Raw genomic sequence first — 25203 nt, 5'->3', positions numbered from 1 at the left:
AGATATTAGAAACTGAGTCTTGCAGCAGGCCTTGGCAGGTTTTATAACATGGTTATGCAGACAGGAAGGCATTCATACTCCTGCACATGCATACAATATTTGAAAATGTCATTGGTTTGTGTTTCTTTTTCACCTCTCATGTACTCGTGTGTGTATTTCCCTGTCTGTGTTGTAGCAGCTGTGGCAGTTTCCTTCCTCCACTCGCTCCCGTCACTTCTTTCTTTATGCTCCTCTTCCACTTCATCCGCTCATTAATCTCACTCTCCTCTTCCTCCTGCTACTCTTTGCATCAAGTCTCTTATCCTTATTGCCATCTTCTTTTTTTTTTCTTCCTGATCCCCCCCATCTCCCCAGTCCCTTTGGTGCAACGTCTTTCTCCAGAAGCTTACCTGCTCTTCTGGCTCTTGCTCTGTCTTACAAGTGCACTATACTCTTCTGTACCCACCTGGGGACGATTCGTGGATAACTTTCTGAGTATCATAATGGGGGCAGTCTGACTTTTCCCTGCGTCACTGTTCATGACTCAAGTCAGAGCACCTGCTTTATGGGCAAAATAATGATGCATAATGACGTGGAACAATCATCCAGAATCCCCAATTTACTGATTTCTGACACCAATAAAAAAAACAAAAAAAACAACAGTGTGGTCAATTACCAAACCGCACGGAAAATGTGGGTTGTAATGAGTCATAATGAGTCGTAACGTCACAAATACAGCGGCAGCAGTTTTTTTTCCGAGGCGGAGGCAATTATATTTGTTGACTTGTAGGAACAGTGCTTGTTACTCTCTGTGCTCAGAGTAATTGGCAGACAAGCATCTGACATGAAGGGAGAAAGAGAGGCAGAGAGACAGAGTCGGTGAGGAGAGGAGAGGAAAGGTAAAAACAGAAAAAAGGCCTTTTTGAAACCACACACACACACACACACACACACAAGCACGCTTGTAATTGTGCCATCACTTCTCATTAGTCTCTCTCTTCACACAACATGGCAGCCACAATGTGGAGAGATTTTTTTTTTTTTTTTTCTCAATCTCGAGGATTCTCTGTTAGACTCGGATCATCTCTGAGGTTCAGTTCGAGGAAGTTTCATAGTGGAGTGGAGTTACAGTCAGAACTGACCCGATGTGATGGTACTGTACAACATGGAAACAAAACCCCGTCATACTGTACAGACGCACTCATTTGTCCCAAAAACATGGATGTCTATAACCTCCATTTTGCTCAGGCAGTGTCACTGTCTTGACTGATAAAGACATTTTTGGGTTGCCACCACAGTTTATTCTGACATTTCTTTTAACTGGATGGTCTCCTGAAATGAAAATCTTTTGTTTTCAAGAGTCCTGGCAAAAAAAAAACCCCAAAAAACAGCAAATGCATTCAACCAAACATGAATATTTATGCTTTGATATAAAAAAGCAACACATCTTTAAGAGGATTTAAGAGCAGGAATATGCAGATGCACTTTGTTTCTTGTTTAGTTAATAACTAAATCACTTAAATTGGTGTCAGTGTTGCAGCTGATGTGAGAAACATGTATTCTGACAGGCAGCTAATTAGCCTCCCACGTGCATTTCACTTCGCCTTGTCATCTTCTGTCATGAAGTCAAGCAACTTCATTTGGCCCTGACAGATATGAAGCCCGTGTTGCAGTAACAGAGACTTAAAGTGTTCAGGATCTGATGAGCACAACTGAATTTCCAGATTCTTAACGTTCTGGATTCAGGTTCAATTAGGAACTGGATTTCGGTTGACATTAAGATCCCCCTTCGTTAATTACAAAAGCCCTCGATGGGCTTGGACCAAAGCAACATGGCTAACTCCCTCGCCGACTTGTTGTCGTCAAGATCATTGAGATCATCTGCTGCCGGTTTGCTGGAGGTTCCCAGAAACAGTCACTTCCAAAAGCACAGTTCATATATGTCACCAGGGAAGCCAGCTCACTAAATATCTTTTAAGCAAAACCAAAAATTATATTAACCTTTAAAACAACTTAATGCGTGTTGTGATAAAAACCTGAAAGTCTTGTTTGCGCTTTGCATCCCACTTATCCATCGCTGCCCTACTTCTAAAATGTTGCATTTCATCTATTTTATTCATCCTATCTACTCCATTATTATACTGGTTCTCAGTGGGTTAATTCTCATCTTATGTCATGCATTCTCTGTATTCCATATTTTCTTATTTTTACCAACATTAAGTTGGTTCTATTCTTCATATTATTTTATGTGAATTATATAATTTTATCCTTGTTTTGATATTCATTTATATCTTCTTTTTTTTATTTGAAGCCCTTGGTGCATGTCATTTCTTTGTTGTAAAGCACTTCTTGTATCAAAGGTGCCATACAAATAAAGTTTACCATCATCATATATTAATAAAACAAATAAAACATAATAAAAAGTATACCATTGTTGCATAAACTCTACATAGTCGCCTCATCGTTATTGATTTTCTGAACCTGATTTTGGTTTTTCAGGGTGTTTGTGATTTTACACAAAGTTCAGCAACACTTCTTATTTATTTCTACCTGTCATTAGTTTGGCAAAATAGATTTTGAACCTCAGTGAGGCTTTTGGGTCGAATAAAGGTTTTTTTATAAATGAAATGGTAACGAGAACGCAGCGAGGACTTCTGTTCAGGAGAGATATGTTGTGTCAGTGAGCACAGATCCTTCAGCCACGTGAGCCGCTGATTGTGTGCGGGGAGCTCCCGAGGGGGAACGAATGGTAGTGATGATTTAATAGCCGGTCTGTGTCGCGGAGCAATGGAATGATATTATATAATCCCTCGAAAAGCTTCGCCTGTAGACACATTATTGACAGAACTTACTGTATGTCCTTACGTGGTGTATTATATAGTGTGTCTGTGGCCCATCAGAAGGAATTCCCTGAGGGCCAGTGAGGTATGGCCACAGAATCTGGGATATGACCGGGAGAGGTATAGATTTAGGCTCATTTCCCCTGATTGATTTTCTGTCTTTAAAATAACTCCACAGTCGTGGTTTCATGTCAGCACTAATGTTTCAGCTGTTTCCTGTAGCATTTACAGGAAACCATGAACTGTATGGGCGTGTGTGTGTGTGTGTGTGCACGTTTGTGTGTCTGTGTGTGTGTGTGTGGTTGTTAGAGGTGGTTTCTGCGTGCACAGCATAAAGGTAGAGTACTGAATATGTGAAAGGTTTGAAGTGATTCCTGTGTAATGCTTCCTTTTTGTTAAAGAATGACGGATCTTTTAAAATGTGGTCTTTACACAGAGAGTGGTTCGTCGCTGCTGGTGTCCAACTGGACATTTTAAGTTGTTTTGCATCAGTGAAGCACAAGAAGAGAAGTCCGTGAGATAAACTTCATTTTCAATTGTTGACATCGGCTTTCACATGTTTAACTCTAGACCTCAGAAAAGCACTGTGGTGGTTAGTGGCTGGTTTTAAAGGCTTGTGAATGAACCGATAATGTTCGGCCAGTGTTGCAGAGGAGGAGTTAATGTTTTAGACGGTGCTCCGTGATTGACTTTGTGCTCAAAAAAAGCACTTCACTCCACCATCACTCTTTCTCTTTCTCGTACTCTCTCCGCTGACAGCTACCCGCCTCTCTATTCATCCCTTCCACCGTCTCTCACTGCCTTTTTTTTCTTTTTTCTTTTTTTTTTTCAAAAGTTGTCCTGTTAAATCCTGAGAGGTAGAAATCCATTTGACCTCGCTTCTGGCCCGTGTTGAGTGCCTCCTCTCTTTCTGTGTTTACGTGTTTATCTGAGAGTTATATCAGCGTGTGTGTGTGTGTGTGTGTGTGTGTGTGAAGCTGTAGGACTTCACTTTTTTTTTTTCTTTTTTTCTTTTGGAAATTGTTTGTGTTGTTTTATATCTTTTGGCCTGTTGACATTTTTCTGACACATCGATCAGAATTCTCGGAGCAGATTCACTCAGAGCTCCACTGTGTCGCCCTTGAGAGCATGACATTTCACTCACTACCTACTCCATGTGTTTTTGTGTGTGTGTGCGTGTGTGCATGTGTGTGTGTGTGTGTGTGTTCACTCCTCCTCCACAGCAAAAGACAAATCTGCTGTGTGGTCTCTAAAACCAAGAGAAGTCACTGGAGATGGCAGGCTGTTGCGTAACCTCCGTGTTTAAGCTGAACATCGAACGGTGTCCGTGTTGTATTATACGAACCGATCAGCGATGTCGGCAGCATCAAACGAGCCATCTCCCCATTCACAGCCTCCCCGTCCTTCACACTTTTGTCTCCTCTCATCTCGGGCTTCTAATCACGTCACTTTTTCGCTGTATTGTCTCCTTCTGCTGCTTGTTAGCTGCTCTTCTGCTCCCTTTCTTGAATGTTTTGTCCTCGTCTGCGCCATCTTTATCTTTCGCACGCCTTACTGAATAATTTACCCTCCATTTTTTTTTTCTTTTTCTTTTTTGACTGCCGCCATTGTTTTCATATTTTCTTTGAACCACTGTGTTGTAATTGGAACACAAATCTCTGATAAATCTCTGTCATGGCATGTTACTCCTACTGTCGCCGCTGACTCAGGCATTAATCAGCGTGACATTTGTTGGATGCAGTCGTGTAAATTATTCAGCACTTAGTCATTTAATGCAAGAATTAGAAAATCTGATTAAAGACGGCACTGGAAAATGTTAATTCATGTAAATAACCGCCTTGAATTACGCACAGTCGCCCTAAAGTGACTCAGCAATGACTGTAGCCCCGCCCACCTGCATCGCTAATGAGAAACTCCACGTCATGCCGGCGCTACTGTACGCTCATACCCACCCCACTTAACCTCCATCCTGTTTTATTTGCCCTTTGGTGACGAATCAGTGTGCCTCGTGCATCCAGCTGGTCCGGGCAAGAAGCTTTTAAATGCACCATGTTGCCTTTATCAATTATACACCAGCACTTCAATTATACATCAGTACATCAGCAGTTCATCTGTGACATAGACCTTCTGTCTGCCACGACTAAGTGGACCGCTCAGCATGACACAGCAGTAACCGTCTCACAGACAGGAGGGGCTTCTGAAATGATCCTCTGAAGTGGTTTCAAGATGCTTCTTTTTTGTTGGGATCTTTGTGCATCGATTCTTGAACTGTAAGAACGTTTAATATAGCAGGGAAGCAAGAAAAGCACGCGAGGAAAGAACCGAGCGCAGGAGTTTTCTTTCTGTGTCGTGTCCTGTCATGTTTGTTCCATTTTATTTGACGTGTTTGTTTGATTTTGATTGTTGTGTTCCTCTCCCCTTCCTCCATCCATTCCACCATCCCCTCCTCTCCCCGTCCCCAAGGTTCATTTTTTCAGAAGTCCACTGAGCCCAAAGAAAAGAGTGATTTGGGAATCCCATGTAAGTCGACGTTTTTTATGTTTTATCATCATCCTCTTTTCCCTTTTGTCTTACTGATCTCAGAGTTTCTTCCTTTGATTGAGCGTTGACATTTGGCTCTCGCTTTGTGTTCTGTGATTTACGTGTCATTTTGAGTTGCTCGATGAGAATTTCACCGCCATCTTATGATCTGTTTCCCTTGATGGCGCAATCTTTTTTTGCCGTGCTGATCAAACAGCAGCTTCGGTAGTTGTAAAACGCAAGTCTGCTCGCACACAAAGCCAAGTCATTGATTAATCATTTACACCTTTGTGTGTGTGTGTGTGTGACGGAAATAAGAAATTTCCAAAGCCCGCGGTGCATACTGTTACTCAATTATTAAAGGTGAATGTTTCTATAAATGTGGATATACTGAACACTATCTAAGCTGTAGTTTCACAATCCCTTTAGCATCCTCTGGGCATCAAACGGCACTTACTGCGATTTTGTTTTTTTCCTCCTTCAGAAAAATACTGCACCACTTGATTATTTATAGTTGACTTTCCATGAATGTTTCTTTTATTTCAACTGCAAAAAAACGAGGTAGACATGAACACTATAGCTATATGAGTCTTGATATTTTAATAATCTTGCATAGGAGGTTTACTAAAACATGATTGAACGTCATTCATTTAAAGTGTAGTGCAGGATCCCAGAGTTGTGTCTGGAAAATGAATGCACAGCAGCGGTGACAGATCCCTTTAATTAACCTGATTCCTTCTTTCTTCCTGTCTGATAGCAGCGAATCGATTCAGCACCAGTTCACTTGATCCGCAATTTGTGAGATTGTTGCAGCTGTGGTCATTCTGGAGAGTAGCCAGCCAACTTTGGACCGGCGCCAAAGTAGGCAATTTGCCTTGGTTCTGAACACTTGCTTTGTGTTTACAAGCGTATTGGCTCACTTAGAACCCAGCGGAGCGCGGTCAGACTGCGGACACCGATCCGGTTCTACTGATCCAAACCCCCCAAAATCTCTTTTGAAGAATCATCTGAGCTAATGACTGATTTGCCAAGTAAGCTCATTGCTAATGTGAAGAGAGATTATTAACATTTTCTTTCTTTCTTTCTTTCTTTCTTTCTTTCTTTCTTTCTTTCTTTCTTTCTTTCTTTCTTTCTTTCTTTCTTTCTATCCTTCTTCCTTTCTATCCTGCTCTCTTCCCCAAACTTTCTTTCTTTCTTTCTTTCTTTCTTTCTTTCTTTCACTGCGACTATCGGCTCCTCAAAGTGGCACACCGACAGCGATTTACACAAACTGAGAAATCCAGAAATTGAGAGGTGCAGGAGGGAACGGACCTCTGCCGTTTATCATTACCACACTTTTTACTTCTCGTCGCAGGAGCTCTCGTTTTATCTTCAAAGCGATCCGTGAAGCGTCTGTGATGTGTTCTGATGACTCTCATTTAAGGCCTCGCTGAAGCAGTTTCATCATCCCGGCGTGTTTTGTGAGATGACTGGCCCCCAAACAGACACAGAGAGAACAAGAGATGAGGTAGAAGCAGTCGGTGCTCATTTAACAGATTGTCACCCTGGTTTTTATAGTTGAAAAATCCAGTCGTTAACATGAGTGCTAAGGTTGCACGACTGGCTTTGGAGGTCACTAATCACCAAGCCAGTCCCGTTTCCTCACAGTCTGACTGCAGATATGCAGTAAATGTCACGTCATATTGATCTCTGCGCTGGCCTGATGCTTCTTGTTTCGTCTTCTTGCTCAATGCAGCTGAATTTCATGCAGGCTCGAGCTCAAATTACACCTTTCAAGTGTCTGTGTGACATCAATTTCCTCACCAGGGACCACGAACATACAGCCCCCAAGACATGTATGAACACGTCCTCCCTTCCAGAATCCCAATGCAGTCTAAACAGAGCCGCGTTGTTGCTGCTGTCCGTGTCCTTCTCCGTATTGGATGATATCAGGGTCCTTAAGTCAGATGACAAATGCAATATTGACCACCTCCATATCTGGTTCGACATCCAATAGCTGTGTTAGCAAATTCAGGTCCAGCACCCACAGCTTTCAGCGAAAGTGGCAATATTGAAGATTTCTCCTGCAGACTCTTGACTGTACTGTATCTGCAGGGAGGCGATATGGTCTTTGGTCAATACCAGTGACTTAACAGTTTTATGTAGGTGCTCAGATTTCCACTCACTGTTTGGGAAACAGCCTCTGTACCAACATGAGCGATGGCTGAGTCATGAATATCACCTCCAACAGTCATGTTATGTCATTTTGGGAGATGCTGACAATTGACTGATCAAGGTCAGTCCTAGAAATTATAAAGTAATTCTGAGGAGATTTCAAAGTATAGAAACACATATTTTATATTACAGTATTGCCTGAGATTTGCTTATTTGTTATTTTAGGCCCTAGTAAAGAGGTTGTGGTTAGAGTTGGTTCTTGATTCTCTCACCGCCTTCAACACCCCTTGACCACAAATAGATCTGTGGTCGTTCACATTTACACATGTCACATTAAAGTCATCAGTGATGGTCGCCGCAGCCACAGTCCACTGATTCATAAGTGAGGACAGTGCCGTGGTTCTCAGAAGAAGGCTGAAAACTTTTTACCCTCCAGGCCAAAAACAGCAAATGACAAAACAGCATTTTGTCGTTCTGCATTTGAATCCCAGTTTGCTGACGTGTCTATATTTTTCTATCTTTTTTTTTGTTTTTTTTCCCAGAGTGTGACACAGCTGTTTGTGTCGGTAACAGACCAGCTTAGCTCGAGGCGATGTGAAGGGTGGGAGGTGGCTGAGCTGTAGATGTGTGTGGAGGGAGACAGCTTCTGCCAGGATTTTGTGATTCATATTTGCAGCCAGTGGATGTTAAAAGAGGTCATAATGTTCCTTTCAGTTGGATAAAACAAGTTGCGTTGAAAGGCTTTGCATTCAGTCCGTTCATTAAATAGCGGCAATTGCACTTTATTACAGGGTTGTTACACAGTGCATGTGATCTAATGACTTTATATACAGAAGCTGTTTGCAGTCAGAAATACACCTTCTGGCTTCAGTGGCTCTGCGTTTTATATCTTGGCACCAACGACCATCAAGTGTTTCTTTAGTTTTTTTTTTTCCCATCTCCACTATAAAAGATAAGTATGGACGCATTTGCAAATGATGCTCATTTTTTTTTTCTCTCTCTCTCCGACCGCCTCTCTTCCGTTCATCCCTGCCAGTTACTTAGAGCGGATGTGTGTGCCAGGAGTGCAGTACGGGTGGTTGTTTGTGCCAAGCGAGATCAAAAAGGCAGCTGAATGAGTTTCAAGTAGTGATTGTCCACAGCTCCGCTTTGGACGCAGATCACAGGGAAGATAGAGACGAGCTAAGCTGAGTTATCCTTGTTTCCCCTCCCTCCCCTCCTTTAAATCCTCTCCTTGGCAGATTGGACAGACTCTGAGAATGACAAAAAGCTCGGCCAATCAATACGCAGCGATCCATGCTGACGGGAGGGTGAGTCGGGGCTTCTGTTCCACGAGCCCGTGTGTGTGATCGACTGCGTGTGAATGTGTGCTGCAGTTTCCTGAGGCCCCAAATGTTCTGGTCGCACACATTGGCAAACACACACACACACACACAAACACACACACCAACTGTATGCGACCAAATTCCCAGATTTTGTGTTATTTATTTATTCATTTATTTCTAGACAAAGTTTTGCCACAATGCCCATTATTTCTGGACACCAGCTCCGTCGCTCGCTCAGACTGTACACGCCAAGCAAACGGAGACTGGCGTGTGCACAGTAAACACTGGCAAAATCATTTAGGTTCTGCAACCCAAAACCGTTTGGCTGCGATCGCACATAGACACAACACAAACACATTATTCAATACTCCGCTACTAAGGTAACACTGTTGTTGACCGACTGTAACAAATTCAAGGCAGGTCAAAAAAAATGTGACACATTTTCTGTCAATATTCAGTCTCCCTGAGACAACAAACATCTACATGATTGTTATCCAAAAACATCTGAAGAGGATACTGAAGCAAAGATAAAACACTTCATGGATTTCATGAACATTCCTGTAAAGTGCGTGTTTTAAGTAGGACTGTTGGTATTTCACACATTTTGGCTTCTAACCTCTCCTGCACAATTTTTAAACCTTTTCTCATCAAGGCTCATTTATGCTCCATACATCCGTTTCAAACTAGATCACACACACAACCGCCCTCATTGTTCCCTGCATCCTTCACATCGGCGTGGATGTTAAGCAGTACATCCGTCAAAAGAAGCCGCTCAGAGTCACATCAGCCTCGCACAGACTTTCACTTTTTCCTCTTAGCTGTTTGTTTCTGTGCTCAGGCAAAGTAACATCTTAAAACTTAAGTTCTCACCAAGTTCAGCCATCTATAAAAGGTCTTCCTCTGTTGGTCACACTGCCCCCAGTGACTCCTGGAGATGCTGCTCTGTCGGTCCGTATCCTTCAGCTTTCAGAAAATGTGCAGAAGTGTGGACGAAATGAACGCAGAGTACGAGCAGAAGGCTCCGTCTGCATCCGTATGCATATCTGACCTTGAGCATAAATAAGACTTTACTGTCTTAAACAGATTTCTTCATGGACCAAATAGCTTTTTAATAACATTTTTCAGATTTTAATCACAGTCTGTCAATGCCTGACATTAATACAGCGAGTGTATTGGCCAGTAGTCCAGGCACACACGAGCATTCAGACTCACACCCACACACACTTGAATGCGATGGGGAACGGCAAAGAGATGCTGACATACAGATCACAAGTGGAAAAAGGAGACTGTCAGCACTGCGTCTCACCTGAGCCGTGGTAGAAAGCGATGATCGACAGTTGCCTGTGGGAGTGCGGATGTTCTTTAAAGGGTAGTCTCTCGTACACACACATTTACACACAGACGCACCACTGTCTTCTTGTCAGCTGTCTGAAAATGGCCTAAATTGAGCTCTGATGGATCAATACGATCATTCCCAGGTTCTTTCATTATGTATGTGAACACGCGTTGCTTGTTGGTGTGTGTGTGTGTGTGTGTGTGTGTGAGTGTCCTGACCTTTGCAGCAGAGTGTTCTCCCTCCTATAGAGAGCTGCCAGATTATACTTGCTGGAACATCACAGTTGCATCGTTTTTTATTCAATTCTTCTCTGCTGTGCCCACTGAAAGACGCATGTCTTTTAATCTAAATCCAATTTCGTCAGACATGAAACTGCATGTCGGGTACAACGCAGGAAAAGCAAAGGAGATAGCTGACCTGTGGATAACGGCTAGTGCAGATGTGCGTATGTGTCTGCGTGCGTCGCTCGCTCGCATGAGCGCCCATAAAAATGAACATAGGTGTGCGAAGCCATCAGGACTTAGTCAGCCTGCTCCTTCCTCATTCTATCACTGCCGATTTTGCCACTCTGGCTTCACAGAGCGCAGCCTCGGGCCACGCTCAGATACACACAGAGGTCCAAACACATTATTCATTCATCTGCGTTTGGTCCGAAGTGCACACCCACGTTCAGCGCCTTTCTCAAAGCCCCGGTCTTTGTCAGAAAAAGAAGACAGCCTATTATGCAATGCTGTCCGACAATTGAGGGAACATCAGAATTAAAGAAGAGGCCGTTCTCAAAGAAGCCGTTTTGTACAAGCTCAATTAAATGAAAAGGCAAAGTAGTGGACACACACACGCACACACACACACACACACACACGCACACACACTCTCACAGAGAGAGCTTGAGTGTAAATTGGTCCCATTTTCTATCTTTCAATTCACAAAAGTGTCATCGAGCGGTACGAGAGAGAGATGATACGGGTATTGAAACTGAAATGATATGTCAGCAAATCAAGGATATTTAACAATATGTTGAGAGATTTCTTTGGAAACCAGTGATTCTAGTGTGAATCTCAGCTGTGTAGGCTCAATAAAAGGTGTGTTTGACTCTCACATCAATTGCACTGCAAGACGTGTATCATGATGTTGTTACTGCCACTTAAGCACAGTCTGTGAGTGAACTGGCTTTGTTTGCCGCAGTCTAGACTGCGACTCTCACCTGTAAGGTGGAACAGAATAAGATGACGGAGGGGGGGGAGTGAAAATTTAAAGAGAAAAGGACAATATTTGGTATCCCGCGGTTCTACGGTAGAAAGGTAGAAAGCTCCAGTGGGGACGTGTTGCTTCATTCATCCACAAATCAAACAGATGGAGACAGAGAGACTGCGGGAGTTGTGGAGGGGGAGAAGGATCTGAGAGAGAGAGAGAGAGAGAGAGAGACAGGATAGAAACTGATAGACAGTTGAGAAAAGGGTGTTTAAGCCCACTGGTATTAGAAACGTTCCACTCTGTACACACACATACACACAGTCGCACAGCAGGGCATAGCCTAGTTAACTTATCTCAAAGTGTCCCAGAACGCTATTGTAGGAAAATAGGATTGGGAGAAAAAGCAAGTTTAGAAGTGATTTTATTTATTTATTTATTTTCATGGCTGCCTGGCATCCCACTTTTTTTCTGAAGTTACAGACCTTCAAGTTAAAGTAGAAACCAGATAAAGATTCCCGAAATAGATGAGGATGATGATGATGATCATAATTAAGATCAGGGAGTTGGTACTTAAGAGGATTATCCAATTCTATTCCCCCTTGACAAGTGCAAGGACCTTGATAACAGGGCAACTGTGTGCGGCAGTGTAGTCGGAGGCGTTTGGGGATTTCACCGCAATCTTTTCAACATCATCAAAAGGAAATTGGCAACGTTGTTTGACGGAAACCCACAGGGGTTAAAGTTTTGGAGATTCAGAGGTGGTCTTTAAGTCTGAGTTAAATGTGATGAACAGATATTTGGCAGCTGCTCTGACAAAATCCCCACAGTGTCATAAAGTTTTGTGAAAGAGTGCAAACTCTTTAACACAGTTCAGGGGTTTGTAGATATGAATTACTTGAGTGGATCATTTCCTCCGCTACAATATGGTTCAAGCAAAGTTAAACTGGGGATCAACTTTAGATGAGTTAAACAACTCGGGTGGAGGTCGGGACATTACAACAGTGTAGATAAGGATGGTGGAAGATGTACCCAGCAAAACCATGAGGAAGAAATGGGTAAAAGTACAAAAGTATTTGCAACAAAATGTACTTAAACTACAGAAGTCAAACCTATCATGCATTATCCAGGATGCCCCATTTCAGATTGATGTATATTTTATCTCCAGATTATGGTTATTGATCACTGAGCACTCAGGTTGGAGCTGTTGTGGAGCTGATTTTAACTACTTCCTTCACTGCATCACCGAGCCTTCGTCCGCGTTAACGCAACATAATGTTTTAGTTGGTTATAGTTTGTATCAATAATTGGAATCTGGAAAATACCTCATAACTAAAGCTGCCAGATAAATGTAGTGGAAAAAAAGTTACATAACATTTACCTGTGGAATGTAGTGGACTAGAAATACAAAGTAATGGGAAGAGCAGTGGTGGAATGTATCTAAGTATATTTTCACTCAGTTACTGAAATACTGATCATATTCATAATTACTTAATTAAATGCCAGAGATATTTTTTCATAAATCCATCAGTCTTTTTATCGTTAAAATGCTAGAATTAAAAAAAAAAAAAGGATCTTCCCAGTGGTTGATTTCTCTGTACTGTGCATTTATGGTAATAAATCACATGAAAATTAAGTTTAAGTGTTTATTTGGCACATATTTGCATTTCCAGACATTAGTCCAAACACCACTTTCGAGGGCGATGAGCCCCATTTTCCTTCTTCCTGGACGAAGTGTCCAGAGACATTTGGTACGTCACAGCGTCAGACTCCGACTCCATCATGATGAGGAACATGTCTGGCTTTCCAGTGCTCGGCTCCCCAGAGACACGAGGAGGTGGCTCCTGGCTCCCTCATGTGGTAAACAGGGCAACCAACACCGTCAGGACTGACCTCTCCTGTGTGAGTGTGTGTGTGTGTGTGTGTGTGTGTGTTTGTTGCGTGGATCACGCTTGTGCGTATGAGAGCGCGAGTGTTTGTGCGCCGCATCAAAGGATCCTTTCATGCATAATCAAGTTCGTGCTTTCTGAACTTGTTTCCGATGCGACAACAGCAAATCCTGCAGCCAGTGACTCGGGCTGTTTGTAGCTAAAAGCCTGTTATCTGCCTCTCAACTTTAAGGGCGGATTAAGAGGGGAGCATTCCTATACTTTTCTGTCTTCTCCTTAATAGCTGCAGACAAATCCCCTCCTACCAGCTACAGAGGACATGATTACACAAGGAGCGCTTTAAGTGAGCGAGTCGACTCGGGGAAGTTTCACAGGCGCTTTCATGTTAAATATGTAGACGTGTTTTGTTGGGCTCACTTTGAAGCTCGAGTGTGTTGCTTTTCTGCTTCGCCCTGTTTTCCTCTTCTGTGTTGTTATCGCCTCTTTTGCCCTCCTCTCTTGACTTACTGCGTCCTCGTTTCCTCTCGTCTTCCCTGCGTTCTCATTCACTTTTCATCCTCCCATCTTCCCATCTCCTCCTTTCCTCTCTTTTTTCCTCTCCGCTCCTCATCTACTTGTACCCTCCCCTCCTTTTACTTCCTTGTCATTCTTCCCCTGCGCTCCTAACTTGTCCTCCTCTCTCCCCTCCCTCGTTTCCTCAGTGTGGCTCAGAACCTTTTTACCGCCCGCGTCACCCGTCGGTTCTCGTTTTCTTAGTCCTCTTCCCCCGGCTTTAAAATATGGATCATGAATGACAGATTCCGCCGTTGTTCTCGCTGGAACGCCATTAAAAGCCTCTGCCAGATTGAAAAAGGATGTTAGGACCCTTGTAAAATAATTAACAGCCTTATTAAGTTTTAAGAGTTGGTGCCGTTCTCTTTTTTTATGAAAGGTGTCTCTGTGTGTTTCTTTCTACCTCTGTCTAGACAAATGATCATATTACACAAGCTGCAGGGCTGTGTGAAGGTTTCATTATGAATTAAACCTATAGAGATTGTCTGACGGTTGGTCCGAGGTAACAGTGAAATTGTCAAACACATATTAAGAATGAAAGAACAGCCATATTGATTTCATTTGAAGCCCGCCGCACATTTCACCTAGTCAAGGAATAAAGAATTATTACTTTTGTTGCTGTTTATTGCCACATTTCTCGTCTTAAGCAGATCTTTTGCTTCATGCTGAACCATATCCCTCTGTCGTTTGTGTCCCCTGCAGCTGCTCCGAGCACGGACGACGTGGCGCTCTACGTGGGCATCGTCATCGCGGTGATCATGTGCCTGGTCATCTCCGTCATCGTGGCGCTCTTCGTCTATCGCAAGACGCACCGCGACTTTGACTCGGACATCATCGACACCTCGGCGCTGAATGGGGGCTTCCAGTCTGTTAACATCAAAACAGCCCGATCAGGTATGGAAGGAGTGTTACGCAAAACCAGTATGAGCATTCACGCTCGATTTTGAGACTGACTTTACATCCGGCTGAACAGCAGCGTGCCGCTGCCCTCTCTGGTTGAAGGTTTAAGACTTTCGTACCTGTAAGCACACCCAACAGCGATGTCACCGTCTCCTGATGTACCTGTTGCTGTTCCAGTGCTGTATCTCTACTCATGGGCACTGTGCAACCATGCATGAATGTCTGTGTGACTGTGGCATGAGCCATAAAAGTGCTTTGAGTACTCAGAAAACCAAAAAAGCACTATTTAAAGGGAAGTTAATTTGCTGGCAACTCGTGTTCGTCAGTGAAGAAAGGTGAGAAGTTGAGCCAGTGGAGGCGGCTGTTTTTTATTTCCTTGTTATGAAATAAGTGTAAGTCAGCTCTGTCTTCTATGTTTGGTCAGTGTTATGTTTCGTCCTCCACCTGCTCTGGTATCCCTGCCCTCTTTATCCAATCAGAACTCCATAACAAGGCCGTTCTATCTGGACGAAATGAGCAAAAATACCTACTTACAAGATACAATAGCATCTCTCTAAATGTAACTGAACACAAAGCTTTAAAATACATATTTAGAATCAAAAGATAAGTAAATTCATACAGTCACCTAGATGCTCTGTGGAAGACGTACCAGAGGGTCAGAGTCTGAAGCAACACAGCAGCAGGGCTGGTGGGACACTTACTGTGAGTGGGACATTCGAAGAGAGGCCTCCCACAGTAAATTCATAACGTTCAGAATGACAAATAAACAGGTAAATGGAGAGATGAATGGACGTACTCTACATGTGGATTGATAGGTGGATACAGGATATCAGATGTGACCGTGCCTCTAACGGGATCTGCTCCGAGTCTTTGACGCTCCCATCATTTAGTCCCTTCCTCGGCCTCCGGCTGTCAGTCTCTGCTGGTCCAGATTCATCTCTGTCTCTACCGGAGACCACTCTCTTCCATCAAGGAGTCTCTCTCTGTCATCCTCCGTCTCCGTCTCGCTCTTTCTTTCTCTCCCTCCCTCCCCGCCCCATCTGCACATTCAGGTCAATCACATTTCCTGTTTATCAGCATCCTCCTCTCTTCGTCTCCGTCTGTGTGTCTCTGTCTTTCCCCTCGCCGTGTCTCCGTCCGTTCCATCACAGCGACTCCTCTCCCTCCCTGTTTGTCTTCCTGTGCCGAGTGGAGCCGTCTCTCACTCTCTTCTGTCTGTATTGTCATTCCTTCCTCTCCGTCTTTGGCAAACAAGATGGACAAGAAGAAGCGCGCAGCACATCTGGGTCCATGAATTCAATAGCTTACTGGAAATGTCAAGATTGGACGGGGAATGTGGATGAGTCGGGTGTCAATCCACGGACGCCGTGAACCTGTGACTTTTCCTGTAAGAGGCTTTATTTGTCAAATCGATGACAAATAACAGTTGGCCTAAAAATCTCAAATGAAATGCTCAGAGTGCATCGATGCAGGCAAGTGGGCACATAAGAAAACGGACATGTAGTCATACACGCCCACAGATCTGGACTAAATACTGTAATTTAAATGGATTTAAATAGTTGATGACAAACCCAGAATACAAGGCCTCTAGCTCACCATTGTTATTACTAACCTTTGTTATATATTATTTTATTGTAAATGTTTCCAACAGTGTTCAAACCACGAGTTTACTCACGGTAACGGTGCACTTCACGTGGACGTTTCCGGATCGGGAACTCGCTGAACCTTATGCGAGAAAAACTTAAAAACATGAGCTCATCTGTGAACCTTTTCTGTTTGAGTCACATCAGATAGATGTTCATCAGCATCGGCGGTTGTTTAGCAGTGTGTACGTCAACAGTGAAGCGAGTTTGACGGCAGGAACATGTGTGTTTATTTGTGTTACTCAGGCAGTGTTTATCATTCCCCCGAACAGACGGTTTATTCTCCCGCGCACTAGCCGGGAGCTAACGCTGGCGAACAACGCCGCACACCAGGTGTGTGTGTGGTTAGTTTCAGGACAACTCTGTTTAAAACGTCACTCATTTGCATTTAATCAATTCCCCAAATAGTTGGCAACTAATTCAGTTGATCAGTTGTTGCAGCTGCCCCGGATAGCGTGCATTTGGTCAACAGGAAACCTGATTGATTGGAACTGACGCACTTTGGTTGTGAACACCTTGAAAGTTTTACAGGATGCTTAAATACTGTTGGTGTTGTGGGCGGTCGATTAAAATTCAAGTCACTGTTTACAGTAAAAAACAGGAATGTGAGGTCGGAAAGGATGCGGATTGGTAAACAGCAAGCTGAAATAATAATGTGTGTGTGTGTGTATGTGTGTGTGTGTGTGTCCATGTGTTTGTATATGATGGTGGATGCCTTAGCATGAGCAGGTGACATTTTATCAGTGAAGGATTAGGATGCTTGTCACTCCGCCTTGAGGGACCATCTCCGATTACTATTAATGAAGCTTTATGCCCCACACACCCCTGCCCTCTCTCTCCCTCTCTCCCTCTCTCTCCCTCTCTCCCTCTCTCCCTCTCTCTCCCTCTCTCCCTCTCTATCTTTCTCTCTCTCTCCCTCTCTCACTCACGTTCTCTCTGTCTCTGTCTCTTCCACACTCTTTCTCCCTCCCTCTCACACTCTCGATCGCTCTCTCTCCCTCTTTTCTGCACTCCCTTTCTCTCCCTCCCTCTCTCTCTCACTTACACTCTGTCTCTCCCTCTCACCCCCTCTTTTCTGCACTCTCTCTCTCCCTCTCTCCCCCTCTTTTCTGCACTCTCTCTCTCCCTCTCTCCCCCTCTTTTCTGCACTCTCTCTCTCCCTCTCTCCCCCTCTTTTCTGCACTCTCTCTCCCTCTCACCCCCTCTTTTCTGCACTCTCTCTCTCCCTCTCTCCCCCTCTTTTCTGCACTTTCTCTCTCTCCCTTTCTCCCTCTCTCTCGCCCCCCTCCCTCTCTCCCTCCCTCTCTCTGGCTCTCTGTTAGTTGTTAATTAAATTTCAGCAGGGATGATTTGGCAGGAATACCCGCTGGCTTTAAGGGTAAACAGCCTGGTGATAGAGAGAGGAAGAGAGTGATAGGTGACAGATGTGTGTGTGTGTGTGTGTGTGTGTGTAGGTGGAGGTGGTGGTGGTGTTGGTGGGGGGTGATAATGAGGGATTTTAAAATTAGAAAGGATGGGCTTGTGAAGGGAACGACAGGATTTCGAGCTCCACGGCCCAGAAAAGAAAAGATGGCCCGGTGCGAGAAAAATCTGGAATTGTTCTCAGGAGGTAACCGGCCGTCCTGTGATCCCACTCCCAATTAAAAATCTTGGATATTTGTTGGGATTTTTGAATGCGGGGGAGTTTGTTTGTGTGGCGGTCCAGTGCACTCTGCTGTTTATCTGCCCTTCAGAGTAAGTTGTGTTGTATCGAGGAGGCTTGTGTGAAAATACGTAGGTCAGAAAAAACTAGCTACAACAGTGACTGAGCACGTCGTCTCGGAGCTCGTTCTCTGGATTCACTTTGGTTAAATATCATTAACTGGTTGTTGATATTACCAAACGTATTGTTGTTACAGTCAGTGGCTCGGCTGCTGCATCTCTCCAATTACCCAGAAGGAAGTGAGGCTCATGATCTGGTAGTTGGAACAGTGAAGTGAAGTTTATTCCCTTCTTGGTAAAGCATCATGAGCTAGAACAGTACTCAGCAGAGTGCATACCTCCGCCAAGTCCCAACAGCCTCCTTTAATTCAAACAAGGCTGAACTTGATGGCCTTGAATCACTCTGAAATCTCAAACCACTTATAACTGTTTGTAATTGCTCATAGATAACAACCAACTAAATAAGCCTCATTCCTTTCCATGCAATTGTAGCCTGAGGAATTTGGGAAAATATCATACACAATATCCGGATCAACACCAAAATTGATGCTAATGTTGGCCAAGACCCATCCTCTGTCCACTTTTCATAGAGATACGTTCACTAGTTTTTGTTCAATCCTGCCGACAATCCAACAAACAAACAAACTAAAGAAAACCTCCTCACACTCACTGCTGTGTTTCATTCAGTACGATGGTGCGTGAACGTGTCAATAAGAGGTGGTAGAGGGACGCAGCTGCATTCTGTAGGTACAGTCAACATGCTGTACGCAGTCTTTGAATATTGAATTCACATGGATTAGCACACTGCGCTTATTAGCGATCAACATTTTCCTGTCGCCCCCTGGCTCACACTAACCTTCCATGAAAGTAATCTCCGAGAGACTTTACCCATCCATCCCCACCGACGTAATGTAATTCCCGTGTACAGTATAGTGTACAGCTAACAGTGTTATTGGTATGCAAAGACACATGTGGTGCCTCATGTTTCACATTGCAGATGTGTTTTTATTTATGTCAGCTCTTGTAAACGGGGCCACTTGCATGTTTACTTGCAATACATGAAAGGTGTTTTTTTAACATTTGCATCAGCTGTGACAACTCAGAGAGGAAGACGAGTAAAAACATCCTGCTCAGCCGCTTCAGATGGTACCAGAAAATTCAGAAATATTTAACAGATAACACGGCTGAGGCGAGAATATATAACTCGAGAGGAATTGACACAATTCTCTTAATTTTACAACTTTTATTTTTATTCTTTTAAATGTATTCTGCTAAAATCGCATTTGGCCTTTTAGGCAAATGCTGACATAACTGACTGACTCGATGGATTTGGATACTTGTACATCTGTTGCTCTACAATTTAAGCATGTAACGGACAACTGAAGGTTTTTAGCCACTGACTAAAGATCATTTGGATCTGCTGTTGTTATATGTTCTTGCTTTAGCTTGTTCTAGTACATTCAAAAATGTGGTGACGAATTTGGTTCGCCTAATGATTTCTTAAATATTGCACATCAGTGTAACTGTGTGTTTTCTTGTTTGTTCTGTTCTGAATCAATAATATATTCACATCAGCATGTACAAAACTGCTGCGAGGCTGTAGCTCAGAAAACTGTACAAACAGTTTAACAGAATGTGTTCCAGTAGACTCTATTCATGGCAGACATATTGAGGAGAAGCACAGGTGTGACCGATGGCATTAACCACGGCTCCATTCTATTTAAACATCCCAGTGAGCCCACGTCCAGAGGCCTGGAGGTAGCTCACCTAAATGGAATGCAGCCCATCGTTAATGTTACACAGTCCACCTGTGCCCCGCCTGTTTTCACGAACCAACATGTCTGCCGTGAAAAGGGTCCGTCGGTCTCAGCGGTTTTAACAGTCGATTCACGTCGTCGCGTCGAGTGATAAAGGTGCACAGCGGGTTTTTGTCAGTCTGCTTTTAAAAGTGTGACACAGTGAGCGTTTTAAAAATAGACTGTGATGTGACTCGAGTGTGACAGCGCCTTTTGAACGTGTGGGTGAAAGTCAGAATCGCTGACAACATTCGGAGGAGCTTAAAGGATGACGTGAAGCTTTGCCTCTCTGTCATTATGTAGTGTGAAAATAGAGTGTTGTTTTGGTAAACGCACACGTCTAAATCCGATCCTGTTGAATTCAATCGGTCATTTTCTGAGAGAGCCATCGCCATGAAATCCTCTCCTTCAGTCTCTTTTCTCTGTGTGCAGCAGTTATGACGGGTCCTTGATCCGGGTCGTGCCCCTGTGTACTGCAGTGTATCATACTCACACTGATACCTTATCAGCAGCCCGGCCTGCTCTCCTCTTGCTCCCCTTATTCCTGCTCACTGATCTACAAGTTCCCAGCGTTTGTCCCACACTGCAGCGAGGTGTTGCAGTCTGTGCCGTTGATTATATCTCCCCTTTTCACCCTCAATTTTTTCCCCCTCTCTGTTTCACTTGTTGTGTTTTCTCTCATTCGTTCCCTTCTCTTTGTTTTCTCTCTCCAGCCGATCTGCTGACGGCTCCCCCCGACTTGACGAATGCAGCTGCCATGTATCGCGGCCCGGTGTACGCCCTCCACGACGTTTCAGATAAAATCCCGATGACCAACTCCCCTCTCCTCGACCCTCTCCCCAACCTGAAGATCAAAGTCTACAACTCCTCCGGCCTGGTCACGCCTCAGGACGACCTCGGAGGGGACTTCACGTCCAAACTGTCTCCCAAGGTAAGAAGACGAATGCGTTGCTCGATCTAATGTCTGCGTCTTTCGCTCGCTTTGAAATCCGTCCCTCCTGAAGCTGAGGCCACATTGTGAGTAGCGCTGGAACACAGCAGCGATGTTATTCCCAGTCACATAAATACAAAACCAAACACCATTAGTATACACGCAGCTCAGTGCCCCAGTTTCCTCCCTCTGCTCTGTCGACTACATGACGTGCATACCGGAGTCAGTTGTCACAAATACAGATGAAACCACTCGGTTTCATCACTGAGAACCTGTCCAGAGGCAGCGTGACAGCTCCACTCCCGACCTTTGAGTGCATCAGAACAGTTTTTTCAAGATTTCTTCTGTTAATATGCTGTTTTTTGTTTTTTTTTTAGTGTGGCCTTTTTAGCCTCCACCGGATGTCATGACTGACCTCGCCTCTCAAATTTGAGGATCTTTTTTTTTTGTTTTTTTGTTTCTCCCCCCGGTGTGTGTTTCTAACGCGCTGAGGCTCGTTCCTGTCAGCTTTGTGTGACGTGGGAGTAAACCGCTGAATGTTAAGTCCGTGTTTTGCATCTCACAGTGGACGAATTTCGAAAAAAGGAAATGCAAAGCAGGTCATATTTTACCGCTTACCCTAAGGTGATTTCACAGGTTTCCTACTGTAAAACCGGCCCTCTTCTCACAGATTCCCGGCTCAGCCCTATGGCAGAGCTCCCAGGCAGATGCATCAGATCCTCCCTGTGGCATTTTAGTCCGCGGTAACCAAGAAATCAAATGGAAAAAATAAAAAAATAAAACCATTATGATTAATGCAGCAAAACTCTTGTAGAAAGGGGAACATTAACAGATAATCAGCCAGGCGAACTAAGCTGCAGTGACCCACACTAACTGGAGATCAGCCTTGCAAAAAAAAAACTGTAGACCTCCACAAACTTTTGGTTTCATTAGAATACATTTTGCACAACACTTGACATCCGCTCTCTTAGATGGATTTTGTCCTTCAAACCACGCCACACTGATTTTCTGCACATGCAAATGTTCCCGTCTTTCAGCCTCCACAGAGTGTTGGGTGCAGCTTGTCTTTATGCAGAACAGTTCACCACACAAAGGTTCTCGTAGAGAAAACAGAACTCAGCACACAAATGTAAAAACCCTCCATTATAACGCTACAGTACAGTCAAGGCTCAAGTGAAATAACTTCTCACGCTGTCTGGAACAGTTTTTAACCTCCTGTATAAAATCATTATAATACATTTAGGTTACAGGTTTGTTTGCCGCGAGTGTTGCGAAGACCGCTCATGTCACAGAGGTGCAATGGAATTAATGTAAAAAAAAAAAGTGAGATTTTTATGAGTTGAATGCAACAGTTATGGCATTGCATAGCCAAAGAAGGCATTTATTCATCTTTTTTTGCCATTTAATAGAGTTTAGGTTGATCCGTACAGCTTTATACCCAGTAGTGACCCTGTGATTCCTGTTTTGTGATAATCGTTCTGTTACCTTTTCATTCCCAGGTAACTCAGTCTCTTTTGGATAACAGCGATACTATGAACCTTCGGAACCAGAGCTTGGCCCGGACACGGGACCCCTCCTGCACCGCTCATGGCTCCTTCAACAACCAGGGAGGACACCTCATCGTCCCCAACTCTGGTAAACCTTCTAACACGGGCTTTACAGCTCATCTTCAGTCTGGTTATTAGTGCCAGTGCAGGGACCGGCTGTGATTTCATATAAAGATTGACAACCCCTCTCCACTTCCTCCCATTTTATAACACTGAAGCACAAATAGCCCAGATAAGTAATTCTTCACAGTAATTTGGGGTTAGAGCCGCGATATTTGTGTTCTTTCCCATGCACCAGCACACTCACGTTTAAAATCATGTTGTTTCAGCGTCTTTTTAGACAGGAAAAACTGATTAAACCATCAGGAAAATGAACGCTTGGACATACAACAGTCTTATAAGAACTACTTAAAAAGACAGAAACTGTGTTTAATTTTTAAATTTGAGCCCTGCAGCTAGCCACCAGGGGGCGAGCAAGATGTTTTGGCTCCAGTTTTTTAGATGTGGTCCATCTTTATCAACCCCTCAGGAATAATGGCTCTGAGGTCAATTTAACATAACAGTCAAACCGTGTGATCACAGCATCAGGGGATGCACACTGGTCCAAAATGAAGTTATCCCAGAAGCTCACAGTGTGACAGAAGCAGCTGTAAAATGCTGTAAAACATTTTCTTTTAAAACATTTTTTAGCATCACAACCCCTGCAAAATGATTTCAGCCAATCAGTCTGACACATTGTTAGCGGAGGGCTAAGCTGGAAATTAGCCACACCTGGATGTGGAAGCATTCTGGAGTTTTTTACATCAAGGTAGTCAAAGTTTTCTGCAGCTTTGATGGGAGGAAACGAGACTCTTCCTCTGATGCGGTGTGAAGAGTTTCCTTCTATCCATGATCTTATATATATCTTATCTGAACTGAACACAGAGACAGTTCAGACGGCCGTGCGATCTCTGTCGTGCCATGCTAACACACCATATGTTCATCCATATTGGGTTAATTACACAAAGCTTTGTTGTGATGTTTTTTGAAAAAGGTGTGAAGATTTAATAATCCTGTTTAATAATGGTTACATCAACAAATGATCAGGTGTTACATGATTATTACATTTTCTCTGCTATAAGCCACATAAAGTGCTGCTAAACACTCGTTCTCCGGCTCTCTTGTTTCAAAAGGAGAAACTTTCAGTAGACTTGTGTTTTTAAAGCAGTGGAGAGGAAAAAAAATAATGAATAATGTACCTGCTGATAGGAAGCAGCTCTCGGATGCTATCAAACGTTGCAGCACAATTGACTTGATGTATTTAAGAGAGAAGTTTTACAAGGGTTGCCTTTAAAAAAAAGAAAAAAGATTATTCAATAATTAATCAAAATGATAAATAATTCAGTTGTGCATGGTGAAATTAATAAATCCAGTGATGAATCTCATTATTCCTGCTTCCATCCATCCTGCCTCTCCTTGTCCTCCCTCCTGCAGGCGTGAGCCTGTTGGTTCCAGCGGGTGCTGTTCCTCAGGGCAGAGTGTATGAGATGTATGTGACGGTGCACAGGAAGGACAGCTTGAGGTAAGATTTGTCTCTTTCTTTCCCTCCGTTGTTTCTCTCTGTGGCTCTTCTTCCTTCTCTGTGTTGTTCCCCGTTGTCCCTGTTTTTCTCCTCGCCTCCCTCCGCGATCTCCACGTTTCTTTGTTTTTCTTTGCCCGCACTTTCTCTTTCAGCGGCTTCTCAGACCCGTGTGTGTGTGTGTGGTTGCGTGGGGAGGCTTTCTCAGTGTGACATAGGCTCAGGATGCACAGCGAGGACTGAGTCATTTCTTTTTATTTTTAGTGTTTATGCACACCTTCTGCCGGTGATTCATTCAGCAGAGGTCAGTTAATACCACAGAGTCCTCTTATTATTGCCGGAATTAATATTCCTGGATAGCAGAACAGAGGAGATTATAACAAAGTATTCCACACGTTAATTATTAGTACTTAACATTATAATCTGTACAGTAATCCACATAATTGACATGCGTAATCAGTTTTTGTACACATTTTAGAATAGTGCTATTGCTCCCGACACACATTGTTCCGAACTGATGTGTGGCCACCAGATTTCTTGTTTTATCACAGAGTGCCGTGTCATAGATCCAAAAAACAAACACCAAGCTTTTTGACAGCATGTGCAAACAGATCGCCGTTTCCACAGTAACTAACAGATTAGTGGTTATTTTTAGGATTACAGTAATCCTGTTACATGTCCTCTAATCCTTTACTCCCAAGAGAGTCGGGCGCGAGCGAAAAGGGAGAACATTTCTGTAGTCCAGCTGTTTTGTAAAAAAAAATGTCCAGTGTCAGTCCTCAAGAAGGGAAGAGACGATTGGACAGAGACGGTATCGTACTGATGCTTTATCCATCAGTCAGTGGAGTTTTACAGGCATGTTGTCGCTCTGAATGTTGGCCCTTTCTTTTTTTATTTTTTTTTATTTTAATCCCATACAACTAAAGCATTTCTGCATCTAAAACATTTCTGCATCCACTCCAATACAATGGAGGTGAACTGTAATAAAACAGTTGTAAAAAATCAGATCAGATTAAAACAGTTGGATCAGGTTCTCATATCCTGATACTGAAGTAAGAGTTCTAACAAGACAAACTTGGACGGAGGACCCCAGTAACTTTTGATGTTGAGTTTTTCCTGTCACTTTCTTTAACACGGCGAGACAGGGAGCTCTTCAACATGTTCATATATTTCTCAGGGAAGACTTTGTAGATCTTGATGTAATCTGGTATCTATAATTAGGGTAATTTTATGATGTCTTATTTGATATTGGATCGGGCTTGATTGAATTAGAGGGGCACTGTCAGAGGAATGCACTCCTCTGAGGATGTATGGATCGATGTTTAAGCAGGATTTTACTAT

The 25203-nt window shown here is 43.5% G+C and overlaps 1 protein-coding gene across 13 annotated transcripts in view; it reads left to right on the top strand.

Annotated features, from left to right (window-relative positions):
• Nucleotides 1–25203, top strand: part of LOC119019449 (netrin receptor UNC5C-like) — a 371539-nt gene that overhangs the window by 328375 nt on the left and 17961 nt on the right. For 12 of the 13 annotated variants that reach the window (XM_037098023.1, XM_037098026.1, XM_037098024.1 and 9 more), the window contains 5 exons: nucleotides 5283–5339; nucleotides 14489–14680; nucleotides 20540–20757; nucleotides 22257–22392; nucleotides 23778–23865. In XM_037098023.1, coding sequence (XP_036953918.1) covers nucleotides 5283–5339; nucleotides 14489–14680; nucleotides 20540–20757; nucleotides 22257–22392; nucleotides 23778–23865 — 691 coding nt within the window. The remainder of the gene's footprint in view (nucleotides 1–5282; nucleotides 5340–14488; nucleotides 14681–20539; nucleotides 20758–22256; nucleotides 22393–23777; nucleotides 23866–25203) is intronic. The other variant, XM_037098020.1, reaches the window with a different exon arrangement.

This window comes from Acanthopagrus latus, chromosome 5 (genome assembly GCF_904848185.1).
Source record: "Acanthopagrus latus isolate v.2019 chromosome 5, fAcaLat1.1, whole genome shotgun sequence".
In the NCBI taxonomy this organism is placed as follows: domain Eukaryota; kingdom Metazoa; phylum Chordata; class Actinopteri; order Spariformes; family Sparidae; genus Acanthopagrus; species Acanthopagrus latus.
Note: the sequence above shows the minus strand (reverse complement) of the source record. Positions and strands in the feature narration are given on the sequence as shown.